Source organism: Lepisma saccharinum, chromosome 17 (genome assembly GCF_977018435.1).
Source record: "Lepisma saccharinum chromosome 17, izLepSacc3.1, whole genome shotgun sequence".
NCBI classification, from domain to species: domain Eukaryota; kingdom Metazoa; phylum Arthropoda; class Insecta; order Zygentoma; family Lepismatidae; genus Lepisma; species Lepisma saccharinum.
In genome coordinates, this window is record NC_139245.1 from 45,769,640 (window position 1) to 45,794,839 (window position 25,200).

A 25,200-nucleotide genomic window follows, 5' to 3' on the forward strand; every position below is an offset into this window, starting at 1 on the left:
TTTGCTTCTCAAATATTTATAGCAGAATTAATCAATTTCCGTGAATTGGATAACTCACAGGATACTTCAGACTTCAGAAAGTGTCGCGTCGGTATATAAACGGTAAATTTCGTGTTTAGGAGTATATTTCACATTTTGCAGTTCATTTCGCATTATTACGTGACATAATAGGGTAGAAAAATACACCTCACACCTTTCAGAAAAATGAAAAATGAACATTACATCATGTTATTTCATATTTCGTGTTTTCGTCAAAAACGAAATTTCCATGCCTCTAGTCATCACTCATCTCTATCTTCGCAAATTAGCCAAAAGTGCCACTAAAAGCGAAGTAAAAATAAAGCAAATCAAAAAACAAAATCAAAGTAAAAAACTAAAAAAAGCTAGTATTTTAATGATCGCCTTTAAATATAGAGATTACAGTAGTATTTTCTAGGCTGCAGTACAGCATGTTATTGTATTTTATTTTCTTGTTGCTTTTGTCAATTATCGGTTTGTATACCGTTAATAACTTTAATAATACTAAATTAATTAACTAAAAAATAATTATACTAAGAATGACAGTTATTTGAAAATGCTTAATAAGAAGGTAAGAAATGAACCGGAAAAGCAAAAAATTCTATTCTTTGTTCTCTTGGTGTTTAAGACTGAAATACAACAGACTTCAATTGCCATGTTTAACGATAAGAGGCAATTTTTGCTGGAAAGATAAATAAGAATATTGTTGAGACTTTTGCAAACAATCACGTTGGCTTTGAAAAGAAAAGTCAGGTCTCGTATTCCTCCAGCAAAAGGACCAACCAAGCTAGGAGAAGTTCTGCTGCTATAAAATTATTTTAATAGTCAAATGATGGCGATAAAATACTGACGTGCATCATACATTTACACTCTCTTCCCGATGACGTGAAACCAGAAGTACGGTATGCGCCACACGTGGTTGCGTTTGTCGACGGGGCATAGCTCCAGCTGCACGTGTTCGCAGTAGTGAAAATTGTGTTGTGCAGTTGTTGTTGGAAATGGGTCTCTCGACGGAGGATAAAGTATTCATAGTTGATCATTATTTCCGCTCATACGGAAGCGGTCGTGAAGGTGGATTGAGTTTGAAAAGGGTGACTGGTCTATATGCAACCCAAATGACAATCGTCCACTCCACATGCCCTAACCTAACCTAAGGTTTCCTGACAGTTATGCAACCCAAAAGGCACGATTGTTATTTGGGTCGCATGTAGACCAGTCACTATATTGTAACATGTCATACTTTTGTTCATCTTTTCATTTCAGTACTGTATATTTTGGCGCATACTGTATTTGATCGTAATTAGCTCATTGTAGTTATGGCCAAATTACATAAATATAAACGATAGTAGAATATACATTGTTGCAGAAGGTGTACGCTCAAGAGTATGTTTACCCAGACGCCGTATACCCTTGACTACAGCCCTGAGATTCGGACTCGAAGTGCACACTTCCAAGTTCAGAGGCTCCAAGTGGACACTGGAAGTTGCGTGTGCTCTCTTCGACACTCCTAGTCTCCACTGATGTTACCCGTAGCATCAAATATCAACCTTTCCCGTGCAAGAACCGTACTAAATATACAGGGTGTTCATAAAGTCTCGGTACCATTAAAAAAAACATAGCTCGGAAACTACATGCAATAGAACAGTGCTGTTGATTGCAAAATGAGCTACTTCTATCCACGTTTATATGCCATACATCTCAATGTGCGCCCCTCTAGTTGCTCTCAGAACATCAAGGCGTTAATCCACTTCTGTCCATACACGCCCCAGCATATCACCAGTAACAGTTAGGATACCCTCCGTTATTTTTCTTCGAAGAGTAGCAACATCTAGAACAGGAGTACGGTAAACACAATCTTTAACATACCCCCAGAAGAAGAAATCCAAGGGTGTGATATCAGGAGAGCGCGGTGGCCAGGGAATAGGTCCATCACGGCCTCAGCATACCACAGCACGCATTGTGCTTTCTCTTGTAGTGTTGTCATTTTGGTCAATCACGCCTGTAACAAAAGTAAACAAAGAAACAGTCATTTTGCAATCAACAGCTTTGTTCTATTGCATGTAGTTTCCGAGCTATGTTTTTTTTGTAATGGTACCGGGACTTTTATGAACACCCTGTATTTCCAATGTGCCGATTTTGTTTTCCTCAGGCACAATTTTAATCTCGCAACTGTTAATGATCCATATTGGGAGATGATGAGAGTGTTTTAACAGCTTTTTGAAAAGAACGGGTCTCTTGCACTGTTTCTGAGAACGTTTTTAGTCTCTCCTTGCTTTTTCAGTGTGATGTGTAAGTCTCTTTAAAACTTTGGACTTTTAACCTTTATGAAGGGGCTCTTTACACCCCTTTTTTTTAACTTTAAGTTAAGTGTTTTAGATTTTCTTCTCACACTTTGAAAATGTCCGGGTTCGAATTCCGGTCTGGACATGGTTGTTCTTTATGGGGGTGTTCCTTCCATCAATTTCATCGTATCATCAGACATCCTCATCTTCGCGATTAACCAAAACTGGCAGAAGAGCGAAGTAAAATAAACCAAATCCAAGTTTGAAAAATAGCCATATGTGCCGACGCACCCAAAAATTTTAATTACAGTAAAACCTCGTTAATCCGGACTAATGAGGGGATAAGTTGACCGGTTTAACGAAAGTCCGGATTAACTGAAATAACTTAAAAGAACAGTAGAAAGTGCATTAAAACTCCGTCTATAGCAAGAAAGCACGTTTATTATAGTGTATTTAGAGGACATAGGCCTGAATGTACTATACAGTACAGTACAAAGTCTGCGGGAAACAGAATTTCATCAGTGGTTGACTGCCTTTTCATTTGGGAAATTATCTTGTTGACTTCTAGCCACCCTTGCATTCTGCTTTTTTCTGCATTTTGCATGTCCGGATTAAGTTAAGTCCGGCTTATCGGGGTACGGATTAACGAGGTTTTACTGTATTTCATTCAAAGTATAATTATGGTAGATTAATTGTCTTGATTTTGAAACACACTCATAGTTTTCACTACAATTCAAGTATGCACAAACACCTTATACAGTTAAGGGAGATGGAAAGTCATCAGCTCAGCGCGCGGTGGTCCCGAGTTCGAAATCCTGCCTTGGCATGGGCGTTCTTTGTGAGTGTCCCTTCATCATTCATCCTCATCTTCTCGATTAGCTCAAAGTGGCTGGAAATCAAAGTAAAATGAACCAAATCAAAGTTCTGGAGATGATTTCTTTTCTCTAAATGACATGGGATGAACGCATCTGATGATAGGGAGGCTACTCACCGGGAATTCCTTGAATTCCGGTAATTCTGCAGGCGTGAAAAATTACAACTTTTATTAATCCAAATCCCATTGAGTTTATTCATATTTATAAATGCCCCGAGGCGAGTTTTTCACAGTTTTTATCGAGGAAGTAAAAGACTACTGTATGAAAAATAAAACATAAATCTCTTGATCGGTTTACTTTGTTAGTGTCGTAGATCAATGTGACAGGCGGAAGAGTATTGCAAGATAAGATATCTTGAAGATGATTGGGCAAATTTGAGTTTGAAATTGTTAACACAATTAACAATTTCTCACAGATTAGAATATATACTGTAACATTTGTGACTTGTGTTTGTAGATGTATTTTGAGTCCGAGTATGTGAAATGGCAAATCTAAATATACGGTATAATTAAATTAAATTAGAATTTTGGATACATTGGAATCACACATAGCCTTTATATTATTACTATATTCGTGCGTGAATGTGTGTGGGTGTTGAGAGGCAGTAATACGTAAGGTGAAACAGAGAAAACATCTGCTTGCCTTGAATTTTTGGAAAATTCCCCTTGAAAACCGGGAATTATACTTTAATTTATAATGGTCCTAGAGTAGCCACCCTGGATGATGATATGGCGCCGACGTCAGCACTGCGCCATCGGGATGGCCCCCATCTGTTTGTATCGTGGGCAAGGTCAGTCCAGCCTTGACCAGCTTTGTACTTCTACCAAAAGTTACTTCATTTCCTCTCATGTCACGCCCTACACTGTTCTCGCTAAAAAAAATGTCGGTAAAATAAAAAGTCAGGGCCGAAAGGATTGGCCCATTGCGAAGTTTCGGGACGAAATCGCCAGAGAAGATGCGACGCGAACCGCTGACCCAGACAGAGCAGCGCCGGAATCTTATTTATGCGGTCGGAATGGAATGTAGCAGCCCTTTCTTAGACAATTAAATTGTTCTTTCGGAGAACAATAATACGAGGCAGAAGCATGGCCGAGCGAGCGAAGAAGGATGAGATAATAATGCCTGCAGCAGACCCTCTTTGGAAAAATACCCTCGATTGCTGTTTGTTTTGTGGCGAGGGAACGGAGTTTCGTTGGAGTAACCCCATTCTGGAACGCGACCCGTAATTAAGGGAATGAAATGCGTGGAAGTTTTGCGAAGATGGGAAATGTCATTTTGATTGAAAGGTGAAAATTGCTCAGGTTGTGCATGCAGTGGGCAGTTGGGGAAATTTTCGTGATATTGTTTCTAATAATAATTTGATATAATTCATCTTATGTAATAAATTATACCTCTCTTTTTAATTTAAATTAAAGGTTTATTCTGGCTTAAATCTTTTTCACTTCATCTTTTTTGTTGCTGGTGGCTGAAGACTGCGAATAGGTAGCATAGCGAAAACGATGCGAGGAAAGTTGCAACTATACTCTATCCCGGAAATCTGGAGCAAGGCCACGCATAAGAGTAGAGAAGGAGAGAAAGCAAGAGGCCGGTCTCCGTGGCAGAGTGGTTTGCACACCGCACTACGACGCCAGAGATACCGGGTTCGAATCCCAGCCTGACCATGGGTGTTGTTTGTTTGTTCTTTCATCAGGTTCATGATATCATCACTCAATCCTCATCTTCGCGATTAGCCAAAAGTGGCAGAAATTCGAAGTAAGATAAAGCAATCAGAAAACAAGTGGGCGGAGCGAGACATTACACGCTTCTGCCAACAGCTGGTAGTTCCAGTCTGTTTCCACCCTCCACGGAATTCTGTTTTCTCTCATGTGTTCGTTGGTCGAACCCTCTCGAGTGCAGATACCTGTTTTCGCTCGCTTTAGAGATTTCCGGGACAGACTATACTTTGTAAAACACTCCCAAACCAGTAAAAGTTCATGCTATCACCTTGCAATTAAGGGCTCCCGAGTTCGATCTGGAAAGAGGCACATTGCAGTGATTCCGACCTCACTTGAAACTGTAGGTCTAGTCCTGATTAGTCTATATGGCCAATGGCGTAATAGTGACAATGTCGCCTTGTAACCACGGGCCCCACACATTGCACAGCGGTTCGGATCCGGATTTAAATTGTAGGCTTAGTTCCGGTTAGCCTAACTGAGCATAAAGTGGACTTAATAAAATCTAATTTTGACTAGTAGAAGCATAGATATAATATATAATAATGGTTTTCCTGCTTATTGATTAATTGATTTGTTGTTTTAAGTCCACTTTATGCACAGAAAGGCTAATCAAGACTATACCTACAGTTTAAAGTGGGACCCGAACCACTATGTGCTTCCATCGGGTATCGAACCCGGGACCCCTTGACGACGCTACCACTGCGCCATCGAGGAGGCCCACTTTCCTGTTTATTGAACAGTCGCAGACTCAAGGGAGGTTGGTAGGGCTATAACTCTACTTTTGAACCAATATTTCTGTATACAGGGTGGAACTTAACTTTACCGACAAACTTTCGCAGGTTGTTCAGGGATATTGGCTAAGTGTTTTGACATGAGCAACTCACGGTTTCCGATACCATATTACAGAATAATGTCATGTTGATGTGTTATACTTTTATTATGTCGTTTGGACCGTGATAGATGGGTTCTGATAGGTTGCAAAGAAAAATTAATCAATTACTCATCAACTTATGTAATATCACGAATAGCAATACAAACAATAATAAGATACATGAATAAAGAATTAAACCTAGGACAAAATTCGTACTTTTTTTTGTTAAATAACTGTTGTGTATCCTTGTGTACGTAGTGTTTCTCTAAAGCAGCTCTTCAAAATGTCGTCCGCCATGATCACGACACACTGTGCAGGGACTGTTGCACACACCTCTAGCATCTCAGGAGATTGACGCACATCTTCAGGGACTGCAATAATACTACCAACCAGGTCTATGGGAGTGTCGACTGGAGTCGCGTACACTAAGCTCTTCACATGACTTCGGAAGAGAAAGTCCATCGGCGTTATATCTGGTGATCGAGTTGGCCATGGAACAGGACCACCACGTCCTGTCCATCTTTGACCTAACTACGAGGAGCGTTCAAGTCATTCCCGGACTTTTGAGTTTAAAAAATAAAACAAATTCAAGGGGTGGGAACTGCTTTTATTTTTCGACGTACTCCCCTGCTACATTTATAAACTTATTCCATCGTTTGACTAATACCTGAAAAGCTTTGGCAGAGAAAGATTTGTCAGTACGCTTGAACCATTCTAGGACAGCCTGCTTCACTTCATCATCACCTCCGGGAAATCACTTAGCGCTTAGTCTGACTGTAAGGGGGAAGTGACAATAATTCCCAGCCGATTTGCTGGAATGTTTGCATAGTGCGTTCAGCGGTATGAGGTCTTGCATTGACATGCAGAACCAGAACCCTTCGTGATCAAACCAGGCAGTTTCTTTCACAGAAACACTAACTTTTCGGAATAGCAAAATGTCATGAATTACACACCTTAGCAATTTCACGACAGGTTATGCGACGATTGTCAATGATAAGGTATTCCACGCGCTGAATGATCCCAAAAATGACTGCTGTGGGCTGGGAACCACCACGACCGGGATTGTCGGTGACAGACGTACGGCCGTCTTTGAAGCGCTTACACCATTAAAATGTCTTACTGCGGCTGAGTGTTTCATCACCGTACTGTGCTTGCAGACTTCTGTAAATTTCAGCTGGTTTTAGGCCCTCCTTCACTAAAAACTTCATGACCACACACTGTTCCGTGTACACTTTCACACTGTTGTCCGCCATCTGGAATTCTGGACTCTTGACTGGCGTGTGCAATGAGCGCCGCCTACCAGGAACAGGACACAGTTGCCAGTTCCTATTGCACGCACTACCTCCACCCGGGGATTTGTTTTTAAACATGAAGAAAAAGTCTCGGATTGACTTCAACGCCCCTCGTATATGTCAAGATTTTCTATAAGATCGACTGCAAAGTTTGCCGTATAGATCATTCATAGTGCCGAGATTGCGAACTGCAATGCAAACATTACTCGTAATGTTAAATGGTACTGCGCCGAGTAAACATGCGCAAGGGTAGCTTAGCTCGAGAAACGAAACAAATGCAATTACTCTGTAATATGCTACCAGGGACCATGGGTTCCTCATATCAAAATACTCAGCCAACAACCCGGAACAACCTGTTTGTTGTTTGTCAGTAGAGTTCGGTTCCACCCTGTATATATATAAAAAAAACTCAGGATAAACAAAATATGGATAAATATGTAGCATACGAGTAGGCTACAAAGCGTAACGCAATGTTATTACTGCGTTGGGATCGAATAAGGCCTTTAGATTGTATTGGGTGGTGTAGTTATTCATCATTCATCTTTCAGATGGTTATCACTCGCTTGGCCTAAATGTGATAATTGCAAAAGGTTACATTTAAAGGAATGGCAAAATAATTCACATGTACAGTAATTTGATTTCTGTACTCTCCATGACTGAACCGATATGGATTAGTCTAGAAAAGGATATTACTTGCCTCATAATTAGATGAACGTTATTTCCACACTTGTCCTCTCAATTGTCACATGTCTGACCTCCCTGTCAGAATTCACTCTGTTCACGCACCATTGTCCAATAATCGTTTCCCACTTCCATTCTCTCTCACCATCCCAACGGTCCCGGGTTCGAATCCCGGTCGGGCTTGGTTGTTTGTGAATGTCCATTCATCAATTTCATCATTTCATCACTGATCCCCATCTTCGCAAATTAGCCAAGAGGCACAAAACGCGAAGTAAAATAAACTAAATCAAATCGAATCAAATCTCTCACCATCCGCGATTTTTACTCTGTCTCGTAACCTCGCCAACTGTCCTCGCGCCCTCTCGATTCCAACGCTCATTCCATACCCGTCTCTCAAGTCAATAACCTAACGTTTGCGTAATTGCTTATTCCGCATTCCTTTATTTATTTCCTGCTATGCTAAGAATGACAGAAGGCTTGTCACTTCTACCCAATACGCTTCTCTGGCCCCTTAAGAAAATCTCGTGATTTTCTCTTTAAGATGAAAAATATTAAAGTTGGATTCCATATCGATTCTTCCGATGGAGATATTTTTTATTATAAGATATAGACCCAAAATTATTGAATTAACATACCATTACCGAAGATATGTAATTTGATTAATATAGTTCCTGAAAAGGAAAAGGAAAGGAAAAAAAATAGACAATACCTGTCAGCGTATGAAAGGTAAACACTGACACGTGAGTTTGTTATGCTGACTCATGCATGTAATGATTGAGAGTCTTACGCCACATACCTAAGTTCTAGTATGACGTTATGATTGTCCATGCATAAAATATGTAAACACACACAATGTGACACAATTATAAGGTCATTGTTCCACCAGTATTGACCTAGTTAAAAGTTTGTCACAATGACACACTAGCGAGGTGTATGTAATCAATCCTGCAAGCACTGGCACTGCACAACACTGTTAAATATTTTGAAGTTAATGTTTACAAAAAAAAAAATTAAAAAATCGTAATCCTCACTTGAGTTACACCTGTACTTGTATATTATATTTTTCGATGTAAATTTCACCGTCTGTTACTTTAGGATATCATGTAAAATATCGCTGTCTTTCGTATTGATAATATATGTTACCTTATCACAGGAAATATTTAAATAGAGAACTATGAAGTTACTCAAAATACGATATACACTATATCAATAACTGTCATTGAGTAGTAATATATGTACATTAATTTATGTATTTGAAAGAAATATAATAGTGTTCTATATATGAAATCCACTAGCTCTTGTCCATAAAGGAAAAAAAATGATCCTGATCCGGATTCTCACAAAAAGTTCAAGTAAGATCCCATAATTTTACTCTTGTTAACAGCACTTGATAGTATCTTCCTATGTCAATGAATTTCACTCTTCTTGAAGCAGACAACTTATATATTTGTATTAGTTCCTTATCGGCGTGAAACAGGTTACAGAGTATGTTGAATCTTGATCTGTGTCAGATCTGCAGTTGTAGTGGTTCCCTTCGGGTAAAAACCAACGAGTTCCAAGCGGTGACGCCGGACCCTGTGGCCGAGTGGTTAGCACATCGCGCTGCGATGCCAAGGGTCCCGGGTTCCAATCCAGCTCGGGCTTGGTTGTTTGTGAATGTGCATTCATCCATTTCATCACTCATCCTCATCTTCGCAAATTAGCCAAGAGGCACAAAACGCGAAGTAAAATAACTAAATCAATCAATTAATCAAATCCAAGCGGTGACTTGCGAGAGCCTTGTTGAACTGCAAGTGCATGATAGCGACCAGCGCTAGAGCTATCCAAGTGCAGTTTCCGCATGAGCACCTCTGATTACGTCTTGTCCATTGTCACCTTGACTTAAGCGAAGACTGCTCTAAACGCCGCTGCCTTGTTTATGTGCCATTGTCTCCCGTGATGCCTCCGGCCGTTAAAATGCCCAGCATGGCATCGTAAACCCCTTCGAGGCTGTAAATGCTGCTATAAAAGAAGGGATGGTAAGGTTTTTGCTGAATCGTAACAGGTCATTTCGCGGCTGCGGTCGAAATCGGATCGGTTCCTTCGAGAAGCATCATCCTCTGCTGGTGCACTTTCTTAACTGTAGATATCCTGGAGGCTTTAAATCGGAACCACTTCTGAAGTTAGGAGTAGGGTGGTGCAGAGGCGATGTTTGGCAGCCTCGGTCTCGTCTCGACCTAGGAGGACAAGTCTCGTGTTTCGAGACGATACCAAGATCGTTCACAGTGTTACTTAATTGTACCATGAATATACGAGGTTTGGTTCATAAGTCATGGCCACATTTTTTCGTGAGAATGCGAGACCAGCAGGAAAATTCGAAATATGCAAATGGAGCGGTGGAGCGTATGGTACTTCGGAATGTATGAACAATGCAAATTACGTGTATCATGTGTGGGATAGGGAAGCTAGCAAACGCCCATAAACGAACGCGTGCTACATGTGTTTTAGTTATTGTTTTGGATGGCGAGGTATATTTTTAGATATTATTAGAATAATTAAATCAAGAAGACTTAGATGGGCAGGCCATGTGGCACGAATGGGAGAGGAAATACGGGTTTACACGATTCTTGTTGAGAAACCTGATGCTAAGAGACATGTAGGAAGTCCAAGACGAAGATGGAGGGATAATGTTGAGATGAACTTAAAGGAAATCGGTAAGGATGGAAATGATTGAATTGATATTGCACAGGATAGGGACAGATGGAAGGCTTGTGTTAAACCTTCGTGTTTAAGAAGGCTAGAGAGTTGGTTAGTTACAATTCCTCTTTAAGTCTAACAAATGCATGTGGTTACGTTTAGGAGGGTCAGGTATAGAGTTCTTAGTATTTAGTTTGGTGGAAGTTGTGTGTGCCCCATTATCAGAGGCATGGGAATGTAAGTCCTCGGATAAGTTTGTATTTAGTCTTCATGACGAGCTTCGCTTCAAGGAAATTTTTTTACCGAGATATTCTTCGTTTTTGTGCTCATATGGGAGAGGATCCTCTTTGGTAGACCTAGTGGTAATATACCTTTTTAGGACCAAGAGAACAGTGTTGAGGTGGACCTGAAGGAAATGGGCAAGGATGATAAAGACTGGATTGATCTTGACCAGGATAGGAATGTATGGAGAGCTTGTGCTGATGTGACAAAATTCCCTTGTGGTTTTAGAACTCCGGGAACATCTTTTATCTCGAAATATTTATTGTCTTTGGAGTGTGGGAGCAGTCAATTCTCTCGAAATCTGGAATCTAAATCTGTATTTACTTAGAATAATAATTTGAATTACCATAAACCTAAATTTGAACAAAAATAAGTAGAGATGTATTCAGCTTTGAACACGGTTTTCATAGCTAAAATCGGTGAACTGATTTTAGAACCGATAATCGAATCAGAATTTTTAAATCTGAAAGTCGCAAGACTGTTGTTTCAAAAATTGGAACTAGTCAATGGATGTCCTTTCTTTAGTTCGTTGGCACTTTTCTGCCAATTGTTTAGTGTGGCATTGCATTAAATAAAGGGGGTTAAATGCTGATTACCAAATTGCGTTCGATTACATTTGCTGTTGACTGTACAGTCACCCGCAATAAAAATGAGACAATTAGATCCTGAAATTCTCGCTTTCCTGCAAGGCGTTATGTGTGTTGCCTAACTCTACGGCGATGGTAACAGTTGCCTTTGAAAATTTGCTCTTTAAATCCAGTTATCGCCGTAGAGGCATGCAACACACATGACGCCTTACAGGAAAGCGAGTATTTCAGGATCTAGGTGTCCCATTTTTATTGCTTGTGACTGTACATATTCATTTTGTTGATTTGAATTCTAACACCGTGGGACATCAGCCCATGAGAATCCACCACTGCTTTGGCTGCAGTGTTTCAAACACAACGTGACATGGTTGGGACTATAGTTACCTCGTTTGCATTTACATTTTTCTTATTTCACGTCACTCCCTGTCTCCGTGGGCTAATCATGGCGATGAGGATAAACGATAATTGGATAAAATTGCCCACTCAACGCTCGGCCACCGAAGCGGCCACGCCACATGTTCAGGGCTTTCATCGTTCCGCATCGAGTTAGTCTGGGGACCGGGTATGCTAATCCTTCTCGAAGTATCGAAGGAAAAACAGAGCGGACCCTGTCTGTAGCGCATGTGGCGCCAGGGAATTAATTGCGTCATTAGCGACGTTCGCCGTGTCGACCGGATGGACGTTGATCACCAACAATTTCGGACATTCTCGAAAGTCGCCGATTTACAATTTTCCACGCACTCTACGTTCTGCGCAGACGGTTCCGAAGTGTATTCTGGGAGATCGCTGACGTGCAGATAGAATATGGCTTATACCTGAGACGAGTTTCCCTGGTGTGTTGTCAGATGGAAGATCTTGCTATAGTTGAAGTCCTGATTCGAACGCCAGGACACAGCTCGAGGGAAAGCCGAGCCGGTACCTGTTTTTCTAAGAAGCACTGGTGTCACTTTTACCTGGAGTGTTTAAACATCCATTCATTCAATGCGACGTTACACTCCAAAAGTCTCCACACTGTATATAAAAAGCACAGCACAATAACACAACGTAGCAAAGATAACGCAACCGCACGTTATGAAATCTCTAAAGAAGCTGAATTGGCAACATCTCGTATACTCCACGTGGACTCGACAAGAGCTGTCAATTTCTAAAACGGACGCTATTGGTGGGAAGGGTTTGAGGGGAGGACGTGGACGTGACGGATGGTTGTTTACTTTTGTAACAGAGGAAACTGATCTTTCGGAACTTTCTTTGAAGTAAAGTGGCGTTGGAATAAGGACTTCAACTATAGCTATCAGACTGTATCCACCCGCTGACAGGACGCTTGAAAAGCACGTACTTTGTTCTCTTCCAGTCAGAATTTGCGGTTCACTTTGTGAGGGGAATTTGAATATGTTGTCACATTCACTGGAGAAGGAAGGGGAGGGGAAATCAGAGGATAATCGGGAATTAATTTGCCCTCTGGGAACTTGAAGAACTCATTGATATTATTTACGTGCCCCTTGCTCAGTCGTTAGGGCGTCTGACTACAATGCGAGAGACCCGGGTTCGATCCTCGGCGGGGGAGAACAGGTATTTTTTCCACCTTTTAAGCGGCTCCATCGCTCATCCAGCGTAGTATAAAATGGGTACCTGAAGGAAACTCTGCGGGGTAAAGGCGGCCAGCTGATCAAGAAAGTGTGGACCCTAACTCAACACCCCCTATACGCCTTCATGGCGTGGTGCAACATTACGTTCGGTCTTCGAGTTTGCACCAAACATTCGGTTGGCTGCAACATCTTGTAGACAGACCACTCAGTGGCGGTAACTGTACCCCGATACACATTCTGACCCACCTAGGTATAAAGTGACTCCCTTACCACTACTCTAGTTTAGACAGAGGTCCAACAATCAATGCCAGTCGGTTCCGGTATAAGCCGGTAAAGCTGCTTAAAAGTAAAGTTGGATTTATTTTTATAGATAAACTAGCTGATTACCCGGCGTTGCCCGGGTATTTATTTATCCCAATCTTGTATTAGACAGGAAAATAAAGAATTCTAACTATTGTGTAAAATGTAACTAATTTTAAACTCCGAAAACTATGGATTCGACACTAATGTAGGTCATTTGTGGCATTTTATTTTTCACCCCCATGCCGATAGGTGATGAACTTGGAGTTGAACCGCATTGTGAGTGTCACGAAAACTATGGATTCCATTCGCAACACAGCCTGAATGTTAGATAACCCGAGAAACACTATCGTTGTGCGGATTGCATAGAGTCACGGTGGTCTGTCTGTGAGGAATTTAATGTCGGTGGTTCTCGATTATTTTTACATGTCACCCCTTTCCACCCCACCCCTAGGGGTGCCAGTGGTGTCTTACCCCCACAGTATTTATTTCCAGATTGCAAGTGATACGTGTACCAAGTTTGGTTGAAATTTCTCCAGGCGTTCGAGAGTTATGCCGGAACAAACAAACATACACACCCATAAACACACCTCCATTTTTATATATTAAAATAAATTAACAAATATGTCCTTTAATTGGGTTCCTTAGACATCTTTAGTAGACCATATTCCAAAGACGTATTTGGAACATGGCCTGTATCGATCTTTACATACGTTTCTTCCCCACTCTTTGTACAGTCACCAGCAATAATAATGGGAAACATGCTTCCCTGCAAGGCGTTATGTGTATTGCCTACTCTACGGCGGTGATACAATTGAAATTTGCTATTAAAATCGCCGTAGAGTTAGGCAACACTAACGCCTTACTGGGATGCGAGTATTTCAGGATCTGTGTGTCCCATTTTTATTGCCGGTGTTCTGATTAGTAGTTTCGCACATTCAGAACAGTCTCGCCAATATAATGATCAACTATGTTACCTTGTAACCAAGGAGTACTGGGTTCCATTCCCTGTATGGACACTTACACAGTGACTCGGATCTTACTTCGAGCTTTACGTTCAGCTCTGCTTACCCTCTCTCAAGGTTGAGTTGACTTGAAACAAACAGTTCACGCCCTTTTGCTCAGTTAAGAAGTAAGAAAGGAGTGATGAAGACACAAACATACGCCTAAATACGTACCCTAGAATTGTGAGTTTTGTATAATTTTTTGTTAGGGTGAATCAAATGAAAACGGAACAGGGGCCACAGAATGAAATCAACAAGGTTTATTTGAAACGTAATCTCCAAAGGTGCACAAGCACTTGTCCCACTGTTTCACCAAGCGGTGAATATCCTGCTCGTAGAACTCCTTTGGCTGAGATCGGAACGAGTTGCGAGCATTGTCCATGACTTCGTTGTCCGAGTGGAAGCGCCGACCCCTCAATGCCTTTTTCAACGGACCAAAGATATGGAATTCGCATGGCGATAGATCAAGGATATACGGTGGGTGTTCCAACACTGTCCACCCAAAACGTCGCCAACGTGTTCTTTGTAACAGCTGACGTATGTGGCCGCGCGTTGTCATGCAGTAAAGCCACTCCAGAGGACGACAGGCCTTGATTGCTGCTCGGACGATACTGCTGCCGACCGCCTATGCATATCACGTGCTCACACACGAGTATCTAGGGCGAGTCCATTATGCAGTAGGGGTTTCCTTCCTTACCTCCCGCTCTACCTCTACACGGGGTTGTCGCCACACACATACATAAATATAACCCAATACACCCACTGTTCAGTTTTCATTTGATCCACCCTCATATATTAATTCGATCCGCTGAAATGTATGAAATACTTTATAAAGAAGGATAAAAAGGCTTCCAAACAGAGCTAAGTTATTTGGAATTCTAAAAACTGTAATTATTCCTGATGGGAAACCTGATGGTAAGAGACCTGTAGGAAGACCAAGACGAAGATGGAGGGACAACGTTGAGATGGACCTAAGAGAAATCGGTAGGGATGGAAAAGAGTATTTAGATCTTGCTCAAGATAGGGACAGATGGAAGGCCTGTGTTGCTGCAGCCATGAACCTTCGGGTTTAAGAAGGCTAGAGAGTTAGTTAGTTAATTATTCCAGTCTGATGTTTAGAATAAAATTGTCTTTCTGGGTAAATGTTATGTATTTCATAACGCAGTAAATGTTGGTTTCAGCTTGCTTTTAAAGGTCCCGGGTTCGATCCCCTGCCAGTTCAAATCCGGGAACTTTTAACATGGGTACCTGGGGGAAACCCTGTGGGGTAAAGGCGGTCAGGGGCGTGATGCTGATCACATCACCCCCACTCACGACCGGATCAAGAAAGTGTGGGGCGTTACCCCCACACCCCCTATACGCCTTTATGGCGTGGTGCTAAGCACAGAGGAGCACTTTACCTTTTTTTTTTTTTTACATACGCTTAGAATACCTTCTAGAGCATTGACGCGAATTTTCGTGTAGTTTTCTTTCGCTGTTATCTAAATATTCTCAAAAGTTTCGCGATTACGTAAGTCGATTAAACTATTGATAAACTGTTGTATTGCATAATACTGCCACTTTCAGAAGAAATGAACCACTTTCTTTCATCTTATTCCAGGTGGCACGAAGCCTTGGTCGTTTGGAGAGCGTAACGAACTTCACAGAATTCGTGAAAGCCTTCAGCCAATTCGGCGCCGAGATGGTGGAGCTGGCTCACCTCACGGGGGATCGACAGAACGACCTTAAGGACGAGCGACGGAGGGCGCAGATGGCGGCGGCGAGACAGGTCCTCGAGAGGTCAACCATGATGCTTCTCACTTCCTCCAAAGTAAGTTCCTTTGTTTCTATGTTTCAGGGCAGTTTCTTACACTCTACTCATAGCAGGTTTAACTGTTCACCTTAAAAATAATAATTATTATTTCATTCTATCAAAAGTTTATCCTCATACCAAGGAGCGTCACATCATCCAGGTGTATTGGATCTCGCACAAGGATAAGTCATCTCGCTGTGTAAGGAATATTGTATAATGAACCTACATTATACAGGGTGTATCATAAGTAGGGAGCGGAAGTTGATGACCTAAAAAATATAGATAAATGACCTATAGAATGTCCTAAAAAATGGGAAAAATTACGTAGAGAATGCAAAAAATGACCATTAAATTTGTTAGTTTCAGGTTAAAAATTAAAATGAAAAGGAAGTTAAACAAAATTCAATCTTGCTTTTTAAAAAAAAGCACCAAATGATACCACATGCACATTTAATTAAAATATGCATCGAGGATTTCCAATGGAAAGAAACTAATAATTTTAAAACAATTTTATGAAAGTCATAGATGAATGAATGAATTGGTGTAAAATGCGTTAATTTCCCACATCTTTGCCTGGTGATGTAGTGTGGTGTGTTTCTGTGGCACTCTAAAGAAAAAGAAATCCTGCGAGATATATATAGGCCTATGTTCACCTTGGTGAAAAGACTCAAGAATATTACCAAAATGAAATAAGTGACAAGATATGACGAAACAATACACCGAATATTGCGAAAAATGACGGGGAAATGCCGAAAATAGGGGAAAATGACCTAAAACCTGAAAATTGGCAAAAAATGCAAAATAATGCACTTTAAAATTACCTTTTTTAGGTTCTAGACGAAGTGTAATATTGTGTATATTTAATAGGCATCGTGTCCGAGATGTCAGAAAAGAGATGACATTTAATCAACTTCAGCTCCAATAGCGCAAACTGACACAGTTGAAAGTACACAATAATTGAAGCAAAAACGTCTCAATAAACATGGGTCTGCAAACGAGCCGTTTTCAAGATATTTGCGAATGTATGGTTACAAGCCGCCACTGACTTCGTTGTTTGTAAACGTCATCCTAGTTGGTAAATTGTTCCATTTTCACTACACAGTACACCACAACTGACGTGACTCCCACAGTGTGATTAGACTGTGTGTTCGCATATTATATTCTTATGTATATTATGATACGATGGCCTCATATTGCTGAGGAAGGCCAAGACGAAGATTGAGAGATAACGTTGAGATGAACCTAAAGGAAATCGATAAGGATGTAAGAGAGTGGATAGATCTTGCTCCGGATAGGGACAGATGGAAGGTCTGTGTTGCTGCAGTAATGAACCTTCTGGTTTAAGAAGGCTATATAGTTAGTTAGGTATATTATGATTCAACTCCTAAATAGATAAGAGGTGTACACTCACCTCAATTAGTACTCCGGTAGTTTGTTTCTTTATACACCATATTTGCAGAAGATACAATTCAACTTACAAGTGTATACTCTGTATAAGACCTTATTACTTCGTTGACCCTGTACAAGATAAGCAGACTGAAAATAGAAGTTATATCAATACAGTAAGGTTGTTCGCTTTATATCCGACCATTTTCGATTCGGTGCTGCCACCTGTCGTATCATGCTGGAACTGTGGGTCTGCTGGCGGGAGCAGTGTTGTGTCTGACCTTGTAGGTGCGTGAGTGTTGGTAGTGAATGTTATCAAACGACGCCGAAAATCAACCGGTATTGGGAGGGTTACGTAATGGCCCTTTTCCATGCTAAGTTTTCATACGTACGCATTGTGAAACGGTGTCGGGAGAATTGGTTAATACTCGGGGTGACTACTGCGTAAGCTATTGTGGCCCGTTACACACAACAGGCTCTCCTTGCGAAACATTCACCCACAAAAACCACCAGGAGAAGGGCTGCAAGCAAAGTGTCACCCGTAGTGCTAAGGAGCGCAGCAACTTTGTTCGTCAGTACATGGAAAGTTTCCCTCGTGGCTTTATGGTTGTGACGGGATTCGGATATGAGGGTAAGTTGATGATACGCAAGGTGGACAAAAACGTGAAGGTGAATGCCAGATACTTCCAAGACTCCATTCTGACACCTATCTATCGGAGAGACATCCCACAATTGTATGGAATGGACGCGAACCAGGTGATGATCCATATGGACAAGGCTTCGAGTCATACCGCCAGAACATCACTACGTTTTTATCAGGAAATGGCAGAGGAATCAGGAATTCGTATCATTCCGTTTGAAAACATTCCTGTGAAAAGCCCAGATGCCAGTCCAATGGATTTTTGCGCATTTGGACTGTTGAAACGACGTCTTCAACATCGCCGCCCGCGCACCCTGGATGGTCTATGGAAAGCTTGCAGGGAGGAGAGGGACATAATTCCCATGCCTGTCCCGCGCCCGAGCTTGCTGCAATGGAAACTGCGATGCCGGGCTTTAGTCCACAATGCTGGGGGTCCAATAGAACATGATCGGTGGTGGCGGCGCGGTATCTCTTAAGGTGAGTGAGTACCCGTCAAAATTGGTCGGGTATAAAGCGAACAACCTCTGTAATATGCATAAAAGAAGCAGTAGGGACATTACCGCACCAAGGCACAAGAATAAAGTCAGTATTAAGAGAGAGAAACCATAAAAAATAACCTATGAAGATAATAGTAATTACTCGCAATGAGTTTAAATAGAGGATACACAACTTTCCAACCTGGAAAGTAAAGCAGATGCTTGATTATGATAAGACTGACTTGCTGGGTGAGAGGGTGAAGCAAGTGTGAGTGGAGGAAGGAGGCCCGCTTCATAGTTTCAGGACATATTAACATTAAATTTTAAGTGTAGCTTACCTGAGAGAGAGGGGGGGGTACTGCCATGCTCGCCACCTCTTGTTCACGCTCAGTCACGCCTGGAATTCGCTCCTCCGTAAAAACAAAGCTGCAGCCAATAAGAACAACAGGATCCATAACGAGCCAATAAGAAGACAGAAACCGAACTCCGCACCATAACTGTCATATATTTAACCCCACACTGCTCTCTCCATTTCTATATTCCCTGAAGATGAGAGCAATCTTTGCGCTCGAAACGTTGGAAGCGAACATAGACTTAACCTGGCTGGTAACCCGCGAACACTTGTTCGAATCACGTCGCCAGGAAAGCTACAATTCCTAGGTGACACCTATCTATCAAGGTCTACGTATCTAGTTTTGAACACTGACGGTAACTCTATGATGTGTTTGTGTGACATTTATTAGGGCGCAAATATTGTTCGCGCTAAAGTTTTGGAGATACGTTTAAATCCAGCGGTTCTCATTTCAAGCTCTGGGAAGGGAAACTAGCGACTCTCTTGGTTAATCGCGACGATGAGGAGAAGTAGATAAAAAAATACATTGAAACATCCATCCCTCATTTTAAATTTAAACCCAGAACCTCTTTGGTTGAATCATCTTCCGGTCGACTTTTGGTATCATATTTTTTCAAATTTTCCCCCTCACTGCGAAATTTAATTTCGTTGTAACGAGAAATGGTGGGAGATAAGGTCAAAGGGTTTCCCCTTTAAGTAAATGAGCCATGAATTTCAATTTACAACAACTCTGGAATTATTCACAACAGTGGTTTTTCTGTCTGGTTCGGAATTTCTTTCGCCTTCAGAGAGCTCGAGATTAATCCCCGCACAGCGTTGCGTGACATTATCAAGTTATTCGAAAGCGCTTCTCTTTGGAGGTTGTTTTTCGAAAGTCTGGGTCTTTGTCCCGATGTCTTCCAGCTAACCATCGTGTTTACCAGAACGAAGGATAAACGAACAGAGCGAGATTAAATTCTTTGATAATAAAAGAGAATGAGACGAAGTAGCCTTGCGTCGTCTTGTGTGTGTTTTCTCTCTAAGTTCATCACAGTGGCTGACTAAGAAGTTACAGTTGGGACGGGCGAATTTCAGTAGTGTACCTCACTTCACCAAGAATCAATTCTAACAATTGTGCATTCTTTAAAAATGAATAGTGTATTATAGTACTGCTTGGGACCAATTTCGCTCGAGTGTATGAAATCAAATATCATTTCAATGTGACAATAATCGTAGAAATACATATGTGTAAACATCCACACTGGTAATTTCAGCCCATAATCATCTATTCATTTTCATATGTCGCTATGTATTGGTAAGCTAGACTAAACTACATATTAACATGGGAGATATTCACTATCTTTACTTAAGTTTCACGTCTTTCACTTCACGATCCATATTTGAAGGACCCACTACTAGAGACAAGTGACAGTTATACGTGTACTACTGGGCTTCGAGCGTATACCGATCGTTTTGCCTGTTCGAGCGAAGCTCTCATTTCCATACGCTATCTAGCGTCGTCCGTGCGAACTATTGGACGCTCGAGCAGAAACTCCTCGATGCAGAACTCTACAGTGTACTCTAAACACAAGCGAAGCTGACTTCTATGTTCCAGAGATTAGAGTATTTTTTATGCAAAAATAGAGACCTAGGCAAGAGTAGATGATTATTAATGCATATTGTTTTCGTAATTCCTCCCGTAATCGCGGATCGATCAGATATGAGAAAAAAAGTTAAGGTAAATTTCTCTTATCGGACAAACGGATTTCTTCAAATTTACAGGAGAAATTTCTTACCGAATGCAGTTTCGTTATACTTCTGGAAGTTCGGGAAAGTGTTTTCTCGCATCGTTCATTGAATTTTGCCGGTAAATCATCTATTTTCCGATATAAATGTGTGACCGATGCACGGAAGCTGTTGCATCCATTTCCTTCCATCCGGATGTTGCCTGTGTGTGATGACGTAATCACGGTCAATGCCGGTCATTGTTTCTAAACACGTGTTTTTGTAACTGAAGAAGATACGTTTCCGCAAATGGTTCGTGGTGCTATTTGTCAATGGTTATTTCCGTGAAATAAGAGAAATGCCACCTTCAACAATGTTTCTCAATGCATAATACGTAAGTACGAATATTAATATTAAAAGAACTAGCAAATTTCAGCCGTTTGTTCGATACGAAAAATTTATCTGAATAAACAAAGAAAACGAAATGCTATTCTCCCAAGCGGTCTTGCGTTCGATCCCCTTTTGACGCATATATTGAACAAAGGTTCGAATCGAAATTTAAACTGTAGGTTCAGTTCTGATTAGCCTATCTTGAGAATAAAGTTGACTTAAATCAAACCTTAAAATATCATATCGAGGCTGTTAAACTGTGTTACGTTCCCGTTTTATACTCAGTGGATCTACTTACTATTAATCCACTACGGCGAGCATGAGAGTAATCAGCCTACTATGAAGGCATCAGGATGAGGGAAACAAGTACGGGTATGTCTACGTAAAATTTTCTAACTCTCGCACACTAAAATACCTGTAAATGTCATTTGATGTTAATACCCCACACTTGAATTCGAAATTAAACCTCTTGTTACAAAGAAAACTGTATTAGGAACAAAATTATTCTTCGAGTACACAAATTAACACATTTACTTTTCAAAATCACTTACATGAACCTTTTACATTCATCATATCTCTCACCTACCACACTCAAATGTATTAAGGTTAGTAGTATAATTGGTACTACTATAAACTCAAGAAAGTATGAACCCCCTCTCAAGCAGATTTGCTATACTTAAAACAAGTTTAACATGAGCATATGAGCTTGTTGCTCAAGTGTGGAATCTTGTCTAATTCAAGATTTTTGTAAAAAAGCTCTCATGGATTCCATGAGAAAGTATGACCCCCTCAGATTGATGAGGCTACACTTACAAAAGGCACTTCTGTGAGATTGTTGTCCATAATTCTGTCAAAAATATGCCCCTCTTGAGGCCACACTTAAAACTTGGCCAAGACACACACACACACATATACATATTTATTTCTGGTTTAAGTTCAATTGGGCACCAGGTTCAATTTGTTTATCTAATATTAAAACAATGTAATTCTTCTAGAATTGCTCCGTGACTCTCTCATTTCTTACATCATAAACATATGATTTTTCACCTATGAGAATAACGCTACATATGGTGTCATCTGGTAAAGCCTCATGGAATTCACAGATAATTTTAATATTTGTCCTGTCATTAACCACAACTTGTTTTCTTTTTGAAGTGTTAATTACGAACATGGGTCTTCGTGTCTTGAATTCATCTGGTGAATAGTACATGTCAGTATTGCCAGTAGTGACCCTTTTGAAAGCTGAAAAAGCTTCATATAATTTAAGAAAATCATCCTTGGAAATGTCTAAATTGTAATTTTCTCTAGGAAAGACTTCATTTCTGCCATTTTTAAGATATATGTTCTTGATGTTGCAGTTATCAAATCTACTTGAATTTTTTTCCTGATTGTTGTGTCTTCCAGTCTGAAACAGTACCACCACAAAATCAGGCATGTCAAATTGAATACTGGAGAATGAATTTGTTGCATCAAATTCATAATAGGTACCAGAGGCGGGCTTCTGTACGCATTGATATGTGTAAAATTGCAGAGGAACCTGTGGATTTTTTACTATATCTGCTTTGTATTTAAGAGCATAACTGGCTTCATATTCAACAACTGGGATTCTTAGCTCCATAGTCTGAATAATGCATTTGCCTTCATCAGGTAGGGTATTGGGCAGAGCTTCTCCTGTAGGGTTTAATGTGCTGTACCTCATCAAAGCATTATTATCATTGGCAGCTCTTCTAAATGTGATTCTTAACCCACCCTTCCACATAATATCTTTGTAATCCGAAAAGAATCCTGGCAACAGGCGCATAGGGAACAGCACTGTATGGTTCTTGGATAATATCTTATCACCAGCTTCAAATCCACCTATTTTGTAGTAAGAAGCTTCGGTTTTGGATAATTTTAATGTGGCCAAAGCTGTGGAGGTAATGCCGGGATAATCTATTCTGTTTATAACAACACCATGCTTTCTGATCTCAATTTCAGAGAACAGATGCGGTACAAAATTGTCCACCAATCTTATATTTGAATTTGCCGGATAATCTGTTCCATCGAGCTTTACAACATCAAATTTGATGTATAGATCTGCTCTGTGGGGGTGTATAAAGCCGTCCCCTACATCAAGATCAACCTCAATCTCTGTGTTGGGTTGATTTAAATTTGCAAATGTCCTCCTGTTTGGGGGGAATGATTGTAGCTCATAACTCTCAATATTTTCCATCGTATGTATTTTTATTTAAATGTTAATCTCTATGATAGCAGTTGTTGTGGCTCCAGCAAAATCAACTAATTCTTCTTTTTCATTAGTGACCATCAATTCAATGTAATCTATTCTATTATGGCACACAGGAAAATATAATGTTGGGGATGGATTGTAGATGATTGGCTCCATGAATTCGGAATTAGGTTTGAATGTTGCAATGATGCCGGTTTGTTTGTGAGTGCCTATGCCATTTGATTTGGTGATCATACCCTCGGCCACATTACAGTGAATATTCAGAGTCTCAATGGCTAAGAATTTGGGTATATTCATAGCAGTGTGTTTGATGGCCGCTTCAAGTTTTGTGTTGTTCTCAAAGCCTAACAGCTCTCCTATAGTACCCAGATCCACTGTTTCTGTAGCAGATACAATCTCTACTCTGTGAGTGACAGAATTTTGACTTAACACTACACCTCTGGGTAATTGAGCATTTAGAGTGGATAGATTATATTGCCCTGGAGTGATGACAATTTTTTGATCCCCTATTGCAATTGTGTTGTTGTGGTGCGTAATATTAGGGATCAAGTACATGCCGTAAAATGCTCTGAGAGCTATTGTTTTGGGATACACAATGTCATCATGTAATTTGAGTTTCAATATTGAATTTTGGCTGGTGAGATGGAATACCCCCATGATGTTTCAGATACCACAAGGCTTTTTGAAAATTTTCAATTGATGGTTTATTTATTTGAGACATATATCTAAGAACAGATAAACACAAATGTCCGCAATTAACATCTTTGAAGTTTTGAACACGGGCATTATTGTAATAAAGATTAGCCGATTTTAGATATTTTACTAAATTTTCAGGTGGAACACCTCCAAATGAATCAAACACAAATGCCTCATTTTTTAAATATTTAAGATAACAGATCCAGTGAGTGCCCTGATTTTTGTACTCATCCAAATTAACAATGCCACACTCTTTGTTGAGTGGTTGTTCTGGTAAAGAATCAGACATGTACACACCCCTAAAATGTTTGATGCCCAGTGGTTTGATCAAAGCTTCAATATCTTGGTTTGTAAGCGGCTCTTGTTTTTTTTAAACTTACTCATGGCTCTCTTAACACCTTTGCCTTTTTTCTCCATGGCCAGGTTATGGCGCCTCTGCTCATCTAATTCTGCCCTATTTTTCTTGGCATCTATTACTGTTTTTGCTATGGCGGCTGATCCCCCAGCCAAGCTCCCAACAGCCCCGAGTGCAGCTAAGATGGCCGGGATAGTAAATATGAAACCCCCTGTATGTGATTTTTTTCTAGATTGCTGTAATTTTTTTAATTGGGGGGTACTAAGCAACAATTTCATACCATGTCCCTTTGCAAGACAAGAGCTTTTTTTCTTGCGCTGCTTTTTGGTCAAGAGACTGTCAATAGTTTTAAGAGATTTGAGACCTGCATAAGGTATTTGATACATAACACCCTTGGCCTTCATTGTAGGTTTATTATATACATGTTCACAACCCCCACCCCAGTTTTTGTTTGGTGCTCATAGCTATGGTGGTTCCCAATGCTGCTATTCTCTCACTCAAAGAAGCATCTTTGCTTACAAATCTACCAAATGCAGCCTCTTCTAATTTCTTGTCTGCAACATGTCTCTTGTCAAGATCAGAATGTGTGTTGTATGCTATGTCATGGTCTCTACAAGCAGCATCTAGGGGATTTACACCAGGATCACCTCTGTTTAATCTATGATCCAATTTTGTGCCTGGACCACAATACTGATAGCCTGGAATATGTAGTTCAAATGGCAGCTTGTTTATGATGTCATTAACCAACCCCCGACCCTCAGAGACATTCCAAAATTTAGGTGGTAGAGTATTAATAATTTTTATGAGATATCCAATCCCCTTAGGGTCATTCACTATAAAATTAGACAATTTGGTGCTTATCATGTCCATAATTCCAACCTTTTCATTGTAAAAATTGTGGTTGCCAGCATTTTCCTCCCCAGCTATCACCAATAACCTATCTACAAGTTTCCTGACATCATCAACCCACACAAATTCTTTAGGCAGGGTGTTGTATTGTTTGATTCCACTAC

At 40.6% G+C, this 25,200-nt stretch overlaps 1 protein-coding gene across 3 annotated transcripts in view; it reads left to right on the plus strand.

Annotated features, from left to right (window-relative positions):
• Positions 1–25,200, plus strand: part of alpha-Catr (alpha-catenin related) — a 717,773-nt gene that overhangs the window by 573,096 nt on the left and 119,477 nt on the right. For all 3 annotated transcript variants that reach the window (XM_083139397.1, XM_083139399.1, XM_083139398.1), the window contains exon 4: positions 15,770–15,979. In XM_083139397.1, the coding sequence (XP_082995523.1) occupies positions 15,770–15,979 (210 nt within the window). The remainder of the gene's footprint in view (positions 1–15,769; positions 15,980–25,200) is intronic.